At 53.4% G+C, this 12,242-nt stretch overlaps 6 protein-coding genes across 6 annotated transcripts; 4 read left to right on the top strand and 2 right to left on the bottom strand.

Moving 5' to 3' along the window:
- Positions 1-74: 74 nt before the first annotated feature.
- Positions 75-1,796, bottom strand: BKA58DRAFT_445293 (uncharacterized protein; the record flags this gene model as incomplete). Its single annotated transcript, XM_046174129.1, has 1 exon — positions 75-1,796. The coding sequence occupies one exon, from the start codon at positions 1,794-1,796 to the stop codon at positions 75-77; it is 1,722 nt and encodes a 573-aa protein (XP_046019725.1).
- Positions 1,797-2,292: 496 nt separating this feature from the next.
- On the top strand, positions 2,293-4,654 carry BKA58DRAFT_455505 (putative MFS multidrug transporter; the record flags this gene model as incomplete). The annotated part of the gene is made up of 7 exons (XM_046174553.1): positions 2,293-2,896; positions 2,944-3,228; positions 3,276-3,324; positions 3,372-3,701; positions 3,750-4,208; positions 4,373-4,553; positions 4,589-4,654. Exons 1-7 carry the CDS (start codon positions 2,659-2,661, stop codon positions 4,652-4,654), a joined length of 1,608 nt encoding a protein of 535 aa, XP_046019724.1. The 5' UTR covers positions 2,293-2,658.
- A 1,202-nt stretch (positions 4,655-5,856) lies between these two features.
- BKA58DRAFT_415477 (major facilitator superfamily domain-containing protein) lies at positions 5,857-7,438 on the top strand (the record flags this gene model as incomplete). The annotated part of the gene is made up of 7 exons (XM_046172555.1): positions 5,857-5,868; positions 5,907-6,008; positions 6,062-6,379; positions 6,438-6,495; positions 6,549-6,643; positions 6,703-7,200; positions 7,280-7,438. The coding sequence occupies 7 exons, from the start codon at positions 5,857-5,859 to the stop codon at positions 7,436-7,438; spliced, it is 1,242 nt and encodes a 413-aa protein (XP_046019723.1).
- Positions 7,439-7,682: 244 nt separating this feature from the next.
- Positions 7,683-8,636, bottom strand: BKA58DRAFT_455501 (ribosome biogenesis regulatory protein-domain-containing protein; the record flags this gene model as incomplete). Its single annotated transcript, XM_046174552.1, has 4 exons — positions 7,683-8,053; positions 8,091-8,379; positions 8,451-8,523; positions 8,578-8,636. 4 exons carry the CDS (start codon positions 8,634-8,636, stop codon positions 7,962-7,964), a joined length of 513 nt encoding a protein of 170 aa, XP_046019722.1. The 3' UTR covers positions 7,683-7,961.
- A 269-nt stretch (positions 8,637-8,905) lies between these two features.
- BKA58DRAFT_455493 (mitochondrial ribosomal death-associated protein 3-domain-containing protein) lies at positions 8,906-10,739 on the top strand (the record flags this gene model as incomplete). The annotated part of the gene is made up of 8 exons (XM_046174551.1): positions 8,906-9,037; positions 9,078-9,127; positions 9,162-9,350; positions 9,429-9,551; positions 9,605-9,664; positions 9,802-9,956; positions 10,025-10,182; positions 10,223-10,739. 8 exons carry the CDS (start codon positions 8,906-8,908, stop codon positions 10,406-10,408), a joined length of 1,053 nt encoding a protein of 350 aa, XP_046019721.1. The 3' UTR covers positions 10,409-10,739.
- Positions 10,740-10,896: 157 nt separating this feature from the next.
- On the top strand, positions 10,897-12,140 carry BKA58DRAFT_455489 (uncharacterized protein; the record flags this gene model as incomplete). Its single annotated transcript, XM_046174550.1, has 4 exons — positions 10,897-11,161; positions 11,254-11,320; positions 11,547-11,694; positions 11,733-12,140. Coding segments are annotated over exons 1-4 (795 nt in total), but the record flags the coding sequence as incomplete, so codon positions are not given.
- Between the last annotated feature and the right edge of the window lie 102 nt (positions 12,141-12,242).

Genomic DNA, 12,242 nt, shown 5'->3' with positions numbered 1-12,242 from the left:
TTCGGCCTCATCAGTCACAGGCGGTGACGATGCCATGTAGTGCAAAGTATCATCTCCAGAACACCTCCGTGCTTCTACAGGGGTTTGTGGCCGCACTGGTACTCCCACAAGCTTTCTACTTGGTTTGGTAGGAGTTGACGGTGTTTGAGCGACTCTTGCCGGTAGTGTTGGCTTCTTGATGGGCTCTCGGAGATCTTGGCAGGCCTTTGAAGACCCAGAAGTCCTCCGATCAAGGTGTGTCGTGACGAAGGGATGGATGACGGAGGTTTCGATGGTTTTGCAAGCGGATGAGACTTCGCGTGTTGTTTTGCACCGGTCACAGTCGACTTCGTGCCCTTGTTCGGCTCTTTACGGGATCTCTTTCTCGAGTTGTCATCGGCCATGGGGTCTGGTGTTGCTTTGCGTTTGGGATTCGTCCTCTTTTTCGGTCTCGTCTGACTTGGTATAAAATCTTCATCGTCGTCTGCTTCATTCTTGTCATGCGATGTGCGGGCCTTAGTCTTAGACTTGGCTGGTTCCTTGTCCGAGGCAGCCTTTGAGCTTCGGGATTCTCTTTGGGGAGATGAAGCAACACTCGATGTGTTCGAAGAAGTAGTGTGGACATCCCTCTTGCTTTCTATAAGCACATCGAGAGCTTCGTCTTCCGGGTTGAACTTTCTGAAGACATCTTGTTTGGTGGCCTGAGATACACGGGGTAGCTTTCCCTTGCCGTACATGCGTTTCGATGTCGACGACGGATGCTGTGACTGGAATTGCAGAGCAGTCGCATCGCTACTGTCTGCGGTAAGTTTCTTGGAAGTGACGCGCTTTGTCCGAAGCGTCTGGGAGCCACTTCGAAGCGATTTTCTTGCGTTTGACTGTCGGATCGAAGGCGAGCTCGCATCGAGGGGCAAGCTTCGAGATACTCTCAAACGAGGCTCACGTCCTTTCTCATGGGCTTTGATGCAACTCTCCCACTCTAATGCGTCGCCCGAATGCTTGAACATCAGCGATAGGTCAGTCGCAATGCGTTGCGTGGAATTAAGACGGTAGCTCCAGGGTTCAGATGTGAGTGTCATGACGAGATCCCACGGTTCATGCTTTGTACGCTGAGCCTGTGAGCTGTGTAGTTTCGACGGTTCTGATCGCGTGTTCAAAATGTGCTCGACTGGTATGTCTATAAACCGGCAATCTTTCAGGTGCTCGTCGGGCGCGATGATGGTCAGCACTCCAGCCTCGACGAGCGCGATAGGAAACGTAGCGCTTGACTCCCGCCATTTGAACCCATCTGTGGCGAATAGTGAGACTAGGTACATGACAGAGGGCTCGCCGGTTGGTCTCGCGAGTGCCAGGTCGCTCAGAATGTCAAGAAAGCCCTGGAACTTCTGCATCCATTCCGCATCGGCCTCGAGTGGAAAATTCGGCGCGCTGTGTCTGACTTTTTCCGTGGACCAGAACCGGCTATACTCGATCCCTTGCTCCAGTGCTTGCCGTATGATAATACCAGCAATAATTTTGATCTGTTCTTGCTCAGTGCCGCTTAGGATGATAGCTCCCAGACTCCGTAGACGCTTAGTCGATGCCCCGATGTGTGTGGCCACCGCCGGCATTTCCAGCATGCCTGCGAGCGCGATGCCGATCCATCGCCGCCGGATAATAGAAAGACCAGGATCGCAGAAACTACTCAGATAGTCCTGCGCGACTGAAGAAAGACCAGAGCTGCTGAAGTCGCGTGCAGAGACAAGTTTGTAGAGATGTATATTGGACGCGTCTTTGTCGGGCAGCTTGAGAGCAGCTTCAAACGAGATTGAAGTCATTGCGACAAAGGAAAGTAGAAGAGAATGAAATTGGCATTTTTTTGCCCTACACGAGCAGGATAGTGGAGTGTCGTTGGAGATGTGGACGCGGGCAATGCAACTAAGGAAGTGAGAGCGCGGTACTGCTAGAATGGAAGTCGCGTCCCATCGGCGTTTGACGTCACAGCTGCAGGCGCGCGCGAGTTTCGCGTGGCGGGCTTGAAACCACGAACACCAACCAACCGTCATTACCTGCACTCTGCGTTCAAAAGAAAGCGCTGCGACTAAAGAAAACCGCTTAGGACGACTAAAGGGGGTATAAGAAAATAGGGGGGTTCCCAGCTTTCGCGGCCACTTGTCACGGCTTTCAGTGGCTGTGAGCCGCATCGATGCCTGCATGCATGCGGTTGTATATTCCCAACATTACTATACTCACCTAGTACCAGTTCCCATGCTTTTCAGTTGGGCATACAGTTGTGAGATGGAAAGCGATGCAGAGATCATTGAAGGTGCCGTATTGAAGGGGAAAGATTCCGGAAGAACGGCTCCCTCTCCAAGTGTCCCCTCCAAGCGAACGCGCTTTGGACACGCAAGGGCCGCAGCATAGGAACAGAGCGCCCTACTTGTCAAAAGCATGCAGACCTCCTGCAGTCTGGCGTGTCGCGATACAGCAGCTTTCGAGCCTGCAGTTCTTACCCCTCTGCAGCCTAAAAGCGTGGGTCCCATTGGGACGGATGCAGCCTTCTACAGCTGGCCTCAATCCGTGCGAGCCCTGTATCTGCTGCAGGGGCTTCATCCCTCGCACATGTGATTACGCCCCGAACGTGGCTGGTGATTTGTAGTAAGACGGAGGACGGACAAGTGTCTCGACCTCGACAACATCATGGTTGATGACAACAGTAACCGGGCTACGGGCGAGATCACACCCTCCACTGTGCCAATCGTATCGAGCATCAGCTCAAATCGATTACACGTCATTATCGCTGGACTATGGCTTTGTCTTTTTTTATCTGCCTTAGACACTACCATCGTCACGACCGCGCTCATCAAAATTTCAAGCGATTTTGGTGCTCTGGAGCAGGCAGCGTGGCTGATTACCGCGTATCTACTCACATATAATTGTAAGACTCATTCGCTCAGGAGTCTTGTCACTAGATTAATGGCGCAGCGTTCTTGATGATCACAGCAAAGCTGAGCGACATTTGGGGCCTCAGGAGTCTCCTTTTACTTTGCGCGTCAATCTTCCTGGTATTCTCCATGGCTTGTGGTGGAGCACAGACAATGACTCAACTAATCGTGTTCCGCGCTTTCCAAGGCATTGGAGGGTCTGGTCTCTACAGCTTGACATTCGTCACCATCATGAAGATGATTGTACCTGAGAGGATTGGTTTCTACTCTGGCATCGTAAGCTCAGTATTTGCTTTGGCAAACCTGTTGGGCCTTAGGGGGGGGGGTGGTGGAGAAGGGGGACGGAGTGGGTCACTTGATGTAATTGGGGAGGTGGTGTCATCGCTGATCGAACAACTTGGAGATGGATATTCTTCATGAAGTATGCAAAACGCGGACTATCGAGCTGTGCGAGCTGACTGGAATTAGTGGCCCCATTATCGGTGTCGCAATGGCAATATTGTTCTTCTCGATGCCTGCATTCGACGACGGTAGGACGAATCTGCAACGCATACGCCATTTGGACATATATGGTGGCATCTTGTCTGTCTGCTGGCCTATACCTCTCATCTACGCCCTTCAGGAAGCCGGTGTGTCGCGTTCCTGGGGCAGTGGTGTTATCGTCGGACCACTGGTAGCTGGGATCGCTCTCCTGGTACTCTTTGGGTTGTATGAGTTTTGGATATCGTCCAAGAAACAGAAAGCTTCCATCTTTCCTGTGCAATTTCTTCGGAATGCACCCATGGCGTTGACTTTGTTGTAAGTCTGGAATACTCTGGTTGAGCTCCACTGATGACAAGACAGAAGCCAGTTCCTCTTAGGATTCGCCTTCTACGTTGTCTTCGTTCAGCTGCCACAACGCTTTCAGGGAGTAAACTTTACAAGCGCGGAGCGTGCCGGGATTCTTCTGCTTCCTGCTACCGTTGTGACTCCAATCGGTGCCATGGCGTCTGGACTAGCAGCGAAGAAAGCACCAGTTGAGATTGTTTTGATCTGCTCGATCGCGATCGTATGCGTCGGTATCGGACTTCTTAGTAGTTTGCCGACGTATTCCCACCTATGGCCTGGACTGTATGGTTATGAAATTGTTACTGGCCTTGCTTTGGGTCTTGCAAGTCCGCCATACTTCGTGCTCGTCGCTACTTCGATTCCAGAAAAGGACATCGCTGTCGGTACTGGAGCACTCAACATGGTGCGGACGCTTGGAGGATGTGTCGCCGTCGCCATCTGTTCTGCAATCCACCGCGAGCATTTGAACACAGGGTTGTCCGATTTTTTGAGTCGCGGGGAAATCAGGGAGATGCAAAGTTTGACGTCGTTGACTGCACACTTACCGGACGCTGTGAGGGATCGTGTTGGTGTTGTGTTTGGTAAAAGTTGTAAGTCTCAATTCCATAGACGTAGGAATACAGGACGTACATGCTGATTAGTACCACCGTATCAGACAACAGGCAGTTCCAAGTCATGCTGGCGTTTACAGGACTCAATATCATCGTCGCGGTCATTTTAGCCATCGTTCGAAAGAGATCCGGTTTGTTCGGCCTAATACCTGAAAGGAAAGAAGGAAACGAGTATACAGAGGCTAAATCGACCAGAGCGGGCCTGCATCGAGTGGAGCACTGGCTCAAGATACTTGTGAGAAACAGGCTCCTGAAATCGCGGCTACACACAGACCGGATGATAACGCGGGCGCGTGCCTTGGAAAACAATGATGAACAAATTTACGGTATTATCCACATGTTTGGTCACGAGACGCTGTGTGGATACTATCATGGTGGCTCCATGCTGAAGCATTTAGCGATCTCGGCACTACCGCAGTAGGGAAGTCCGGCAGGAAGCACCGAATGGACAGGTATCGAAACCTGCTCTAGCGCATCAGTCAGCGCTTCTCTTTCATAGGATGTGATGGCCTACGCTTGCGGAAGGATTAAGAAGCTGTACATTTGTCGACTTACCAAGGTGCAGTCCCGAGAAGTGCTTAAGTTCGCACAGTTATATCCGTATTGCTAGCAGAAAAGCATTTGGTGATGTCTAAGCAAGCAAACGTCACAAGCGCAGGCTTGTGTGGAAGCTTAGCCGTCCCCGCATCTTGACCCCCGCACACGTTGCAACGCCCTTCACGCTTGAATGCTCGGCATGCAACGCATCAATGCTCGGCATCAAAAATGCTGCGCCGTTGAGATCTGGAACAAACGTGCACATCGTCTCGTTCAAAGGATGAGGCGGCATCAAATACGTTCTGTCGACGCTGTATCGTATCTTCTAGACGGCCACTAGCGGGGGATGTGAATAGTGGGCCACATGCGACACGAGCCTCTTCATCACAACCACAGCTCATTACCGCTTTGAATATGAACAGATCCGAGGACTCAAGAAAGTGCTGAGAATATTGAAACTAAGCTTCGGCATCATCGTACAGTCAGTCAGATCCTCATACGAACGCCACTTCGCTCTTACTTCTGAGTCCTAACTCTCCGCGGGAGAAGTTTCTATGGTGGTGAAGCCAGGGATCGGCAAGCGCTAGGAGGTGGATGGTGGGGATTGGATCCTGGAGGAAAGCACACCAGTCCCTACCGTCATCGGAATAAGATCCTCATGAGTGGACTAGATGATAGGCGGCTCAATAGCCTCGGGCTGATGATACCCCAGCCGCTTTCTCCAGTGAGTGTCGACAATCGGTGACGTTCTTAAGGGACAGCGTCTCGCTCGCTGATCGAGGGGTAATTCCGGACAAGCAAGTTCCCAGTTCCATGGTTGAGAATACTGACTTGTGATACTTCGGACCGCGATTGTTGCTTGACGTTTCTGTGCGAACCCTTTTCTGCGCTCTGGGCTCTGGAATTCACTAAGAGGCTTCTTTGTGGCTTGACATCTCGCCAGCTACTAGCTCACGCCCTGTATCTACGTCGACAATATGGCCTCTGGAGTAGAGCGACCAATCGATAGATCGAGTGAGGAAGAAAGACTATCGGCGAGGAGCATGTTGAAACGGCAAAACATGTACACACAATCGAGAACCTACCTGATCCCGACGCTGGACTCAGCGAAGAGGAACGCGCTGCGCATGTAAGCTACATCTCAGCTCCTTACCATACACATACTAACACCCCACCCCACAGGACAAAGCCCTCCTCCGCAAACTCGACTTCCGACTAATCCCCTGGCTCTCCTTCCTCTACTTGATCTCTTTCCTAGACCGCACGAACATTGGCAATGCGAAAGTCGATGGCTTGCAAGAAGATCTCAACATGACTGACGGCCAGTACAATGCCAGTCTAACCATCTTCTTCGTCAGCTACTCCGTCTTTGAGCCGCTGACCAATGTGCTGTTGAAGAAGTTACGCCCGAGTATCTTCTTACCACTTATCATGATCTGGTGGGGGATTTGTATGACGTGTATGGGGTTGGTGCATAATTATGCTGGTCTTATGACTGCGGTGAGTCTTTTGCGGTTGGTGACGTGGTAGCAAGGCTTATCTGGCTGACGATGTGTAGCGGTGGTGGCTGGGATGTGCTGAGGCAGGACTATTCCCTGGAGTAAACTACTACCTGAGTTGCTGGTACAGGCGTTCCGAGTTCGGCATCCGAGCTGCGATCTTCTCTCAGCTGCCGCTCTAGCTGGTAGTTTTGGTGGCCTACTCGCCGCTGGAATTGCGCAGATGGGAGGCGTAGGCGGAAAGCCAGGCTGGGCGTGGATCTTTGTAAGTGCACCTCCAACGCTTCCTCTTACCTATGACCATGTTGCTGACGGTAACCCCAGATCCTTGAAGGTCTCGCCACCATCCTCGTAGGAATAGCAAGTTACTGGATGGTCCACGACTTCCCCGCCGAAGCCACATTTCTCCTCTCCCAACGACCGTGCGCGTGTCCTCCGCCGTCCTGCGCGCCCGACAAACAAGCCTCAGCTGCGCACGAAGAGTTCCAGACCAAGTACTTTTGGCAATCCATCAAGGACTGGAAGACGCTCATGTTCAGCATCATCTACATGGGCGCAGACGGTTCGCTCTATGCCTTCAGTCTCTTCCTGCCCACCATCATTGCCGGGTTGGGCTATAAGTCTACGACAGCGAATCTGCTTTCTGTGCCACCGTATGCAGTTGCAGCTGTGGTGACGGTGGTAGTGGGTTATATTGCTGATCGCACGCAACAAAGGGGTTACTGCAACATGGGAGTCTCGCTCTTTGGTATCGTGGGCTTTGCCATGTTGCTCGGATCTGCAAGTCCGAATGTTCAGTACGCGGGTACATTCTTGGGAGCTGTGGGTATCTATCGTAAGTGAACTCATCTAGCAGCATGGATCGCTTGGTTCTAACAATTTTCCCACTAGCAACAAATAGCGAATACTATATCCTGGGCCGCCCAACAACGTCGAGGGCGTGTACAAGCGTGGCGTCACCCTTGGCTTTGTGATAGGCTGGGGCAACATCAATGGCGTCGTTTCGTCGAACATCTACCGCAGTAGGGATAAGCCGCGCTATTTCCTGGGACATGGTTGAGTTCTGGCATATCTGACGCTGTGGCTGCTTGGCGGGAGTATTGTGACCCGATTTCTGCTTGCGTGGGAGAACAAGAAAAGGAGGCAGGGAGCAAGGGACCACTGGATTGAGGGTAAGAGTGAAAAGAGATTGAGGAGATGGGGGACCAGCGGCCGGATTTCTTATATACTCTCTAAATGTAGAGTTGAGGCTTGGGTAGAATATTAGAACGGACTCTAGTCGCGTCACAATAGACATGGCACCTATCAGAACTTCTGAACGCTAGCTTGTTGAAGTAAGCTTTCAAAGTTCCGACTCAAACGCACTTGGTTGGTAGATCCGTGGCTGGATAAAGTGCAGAAATAGTATATTCGACGGCGTGGTTACTCATGGTATCTGGGAGACAATGTTGCAGCCTCGGAAAGAATCAATAAAGTGCAAGTTCGCAAGCTTTTAGCCCTGCGCCCACAAGTCGAATACATGCCGTAAGATTAACGCCGCCCAATGCATGTCGTTTTATAAATTGACCTCTCTCAGATAAAGGTCAAGTGCTCCAGCTCACGCCACCAACCTTTCGAGACTTGACGCTGTTCGCCCGTTCCTTCCTCTCGTTGCGCCGCATCCTCTCCTTCCGCTCTTTCCGATTATCCGCCCTCTGGGTCGTGAGCCTCACCGGTCTTGGCTTCCTTCTTCTCGTCAACCTCGACCAGCCAGTCGTTCTCGCCCGCCTTGTTCTTGCCCTTGTAACCCCACTTGGGTACCCAGTCGCCCGTAGCCTCGTCGTAGGCCAGCTTAGTGTCGCGCTTCTTGTTCTTGATGCCCTTCTTCGCAGCAAACTTATCCCACTTGGTGGGCTCCTTGGCTTCGGGAATAGGCTTCTCGCGGGGGAGGGGTGTTGTCGGCGCAGGGAGGACGAGGTGGACGCCCTCTGAGTTTGACTTGATTTCGCAGGTCGAGAGGAGCTGGTTGATGAGGGCTTGAGCGGCATCGCGGGCAGTGGCAGTGAGGGTTGCTTCGTCGGCGCCGGCGGGACGGGGTTGGGGTCGTTTGCGAGCAGGTTTCCCAGGTCAAAGGTGAAGGGCGTGGGCTTGTTCACAGTAATGGGTCTTTGTTGAGTAAGCAACGGTTGTAGTAGAGGACAAAGCAAGCATGCGACGTACAGTCGGCTGGAGACGGTCGAGTCTGCGACGGAAGGTGCGCCGTTGGACTTGACGTCCATGGCGCCTCCGTTGATTTCATCGGCGAGCTGGGAATGCGTGGGCGAAGTGCCACCGAGCGCGACGCCCGCCGTCCATTTCTGTGTCTGACATTTTGCGAGGGTCGAGTGGTTTTGGTAGAATTTCGCTCTGCGCGCCTGCTGCCAAAAGTTCAGAATAATTTCGAGTCCGTGCACGAGCGGCGGACTCCCGAGGCTGCGACCATCACAGAATTCGTCTCTAGCATCGCCAATTCGCCCATTGCGGAGGGCCAGAGCCTCGACCACCCGTCATGCCGCCTTCCACATGTTTCCGGAGCTTCTCGCAGCTGTCGCTTGATGCCGCCGCCCATGGATGCATTGCACCGCGCGTGCTACGCCCCCAGATAGCCTGCTTTTCCACGTCGTCCGCCCGCTATGCTGTGGTTGGACCCAAGAAGAAGGGCATGACCGCCCGCCCCCAAGAAGGGTGTCAAGTCTCTGAACACGAAGAAGGGGAGAGGAGCATCAGGAGGGTGACTCGGGCAAGCGGCCCAGCCCCAAGGCGAGCGGGAAAGCCCAACGGAAGCGCATCGTTCTGAGCAACGACAACGCACTCGAAGTATCTTCGCTGCGGGACCTCACCAAGGACAATGTCCTCAGCGAACAGAATGAGGGCAAGGTTATGGGGCTACCACAAGAGACTGTAGTGGATGCGCTTGCGAGCCGTCGAGGCATTCAAAACAACCCAGGGATGGGGTCTGTTCCGCCGACCAGCCGTGTTGATGAGAAAGGAGGCGATTGAACTCGCGAGGCCTTGTTCAAAGAGGCCGAGAGCTCCAAGAAGACAATAAGACGGATACTGTGCGGGCAAAGAATGAGCGGGAAGAGCACATTGGTACTTCAGGGTCTGACTATGGGTTTTCTACGGGGACTGGTTTGTGATCAACCTACCAGAAGGTATGGACTGTGATTTCGAGGCAGAGACAAGCCACTAACAAATCTCAGCCCAGACCCCTCGTCAACGCGCATACCGACTATGCGCCTCTTCCCAACTCAGAACCGATGCAGTAGTACACTCAAGATACATACACGGCGAATCTCCTCCAGCAAATCCTCATGTCCAACGGAGCATTCCTCGCAGCCACAAAAACTTAGCACGCAGCCTGAACTGCCTCTGCCACTTCCTGCGGGCGCTACACTGAAAGAGCTGGCGGCGCTGGTATGGCCAATCCCGAAAGCATCATGGCCCAGTGTTTGTTGCGTTATGGAATGAGCTATCTCTACCAGGCCGTCCACAATCCTGCTTGCACTCGACGGCCCTATCGCATGTTATGCGCCACTCCGAGTACATGTCTGCGGAAAGTAAAGCCTATCCACGCCCACGACCTGACTCTTGTCCGCCATTTCGTCGATCATCTTTCAGGCCAAAGGAAATTACCCAACGGCGGCGTGGGTGCTCGGCGCAACATCACGATCGAACGCCCCCACGTCGCCAGCGATGGACCACTGCATCGAAGCAGCGGTCGCCCGTCAAAAGTCTTCCGAGAAGCTACCAGAATGGAACCCCTACAAGAGCGTAGACGTGCGCGTCATGGAGGCTCTCAAGGACCTCCACAGCGGACTCCAAGGAGCTTGATATTATCAACGTTGGCGGGCTGACCAAGGAAGAGGCCAGATCAATCATGGAGTACTATGCCGAAAGCGGCATGTTGCGACACCAAGTCAACGAGGGCTTCGTAGCGGAGAAGTGGAGTTTGGCGGGTATGGGGAACATTGGCGAGCTGGAGAAGGCAAGCGTGCGGATGCGGTTGTAGTTGTATTATATGGTGGCACCAATCATAAATCAGGCATGTCAATGTTAAGTATCGTTTGGCATTGCTAGTTGTAGCGGCATGTTCAGACCAACGGACTTTCCCATGGCCCCTATCCATATGGTCATATACTTATCTGCTGATATAACGCTCTCGACACTGGCCTCCATCACATCAGCCGTCTGACATGGATGGATGAAGAACACAGGTCTGTTGGTTAGCGGGTGCTCCTGCGATGGTTAGTTGAATCCAACACATGGGATCACACTTCTCACAGTGATAGTAATGCCTCCAATGACACCAGCATTCTCTGTTTGAGCTTTGAACTGCGGCGGACCAAGTGCTCGTACAACGTAGTCATTGTCGGCGGATACCGGTGCTGAGGGTCACGAATGCTGATGTACAAGACGGGCATGCGATTAGACATCCGATAGGACAATGTCGTAGTCTACAACTGGCTGGGGTGCTACGGCATCGCGAGAGAGCTTCCTACCTGAACTGAGCTCGTATCGGCAGATCAGGGCCCTGGCATCACCCACCTCGTCGTCGTCCACTACTTCATTCTCTTCAATAGCGTCCCGATCATGCACCGCAGGTCGATCTGCATGGAGCGGCAGATGGGTGGTAATGTTGAGATATACGGACCCATTTCGGTTGCCTCTTCTCCACGGAAGCCAACTCGTGCTGCGCGCTACCTCTCAGCTGAAAGCATCGCTGCAGCGCATCGCAGGCCTGCTCAAACTCAATTGCGTCGAGGTGAGGAAAACCTGGAAGCATGCTTTTGCGTGAATTTGTTCGGGCCTGAGTAATGCAAATGAGGAAGCTGTCATAGGGTGACTCGGATACAGTTCCATGGGTGGCAGTAGTTGACGCAGGTTGCAGGTTGACAAAGTGGGCAGCGTATAGGTGTAGCCGGTACGTCGTTCCGGACCACTCAACAGGGCGGCAGGCTCGCCAACGCGCAAATCGGCAGGGGTGGGACGCGACTTCCCCGGCTCCAGGGCTTGGCTGCCTGCACAAATCGTTAAAGTCTCGAGGGCGTGCGGACGTTCAATCTCAGTACAGCTTAGCGGCCCAGACTCTCCCGCCCTTACTACTCGTTTCCATCATTCGCAACACTATGCTGCCTATCTAGACACAGTCATACACGCGCCAGCATTGACCCCGTCTCCGTCGCCATCTCCGTCTCGACTCCACTACTTCGCCCCTTGCTTGTCAGGATGCCGGCCCAGACTGAGAAAAGCAGCTCAAGCGAAACCGCGGATGTAGCCGTTATGCTGCCCAAGTATGTGACTGGGAGCGGGCGCTGACGCTTCAATTGCTGTAGTACTCGCAGGGCGAAGAGGCCGAACCAAAGCGCACTCGCCACTCGCGCCTGTCGCCGCCTCCCAACGGCCGTCTTAAGCAGGGACCGTTGCCTTCGCCTGTAACCCACAAGGAATCCACCGGAGACGCTTCGGAAGGCTACAAAGAAGGTACACAGAGTCCCCCGCCTAGCAAGCCAAGCCAGGCACGCGGTGGTCTCTCGTCGCCCCCATCCGACACCCAGCCCTTCTCCCAGTTTGTCTACCCGCCCGACAGCCGGACGTACGCCGTAGAAGATGAAGAGGAAGAGGAAGTCTGGGGCTACCTGGTGCCTATGGATGGCCGGGACAAAGACGTGCTAGTATTGCGCCGGCGACAAGCCTGTCCGGTCCCTCAGGCACTCGTTGGCCAGACCGAAGGAACAGAGCGGGTAAGCAAAGAAGAGTACAAAAAGCAGGAGGACAAATACGAGCAGGAGAAGCAGGAGCACGGTGTACCAGCAGGTGGCTACCTCATCGGTCGCCACAGAGAG

The sequence above is a fragment of the Alternaria rosae genome, assembly GCF_020736505.1.
Source record: "Alternaria rosae strain MPI-PUGE-AT-0040 chromosome Unknown BKA58scaffold_32, whole genome shotgun sequence".
Taxonomy (NCBI): Eukaryota; Fungi; Ascomycota; class Dothideomycetes; order Pleosporales; family Pleosporaceae; genus Alternaria; species Alternaria rosae.
The sequence above is the reverse complement of the archived record's forward strand: the minus strand, read 5'-3'. Positions and strand labels throughout refer to the sequence as shown.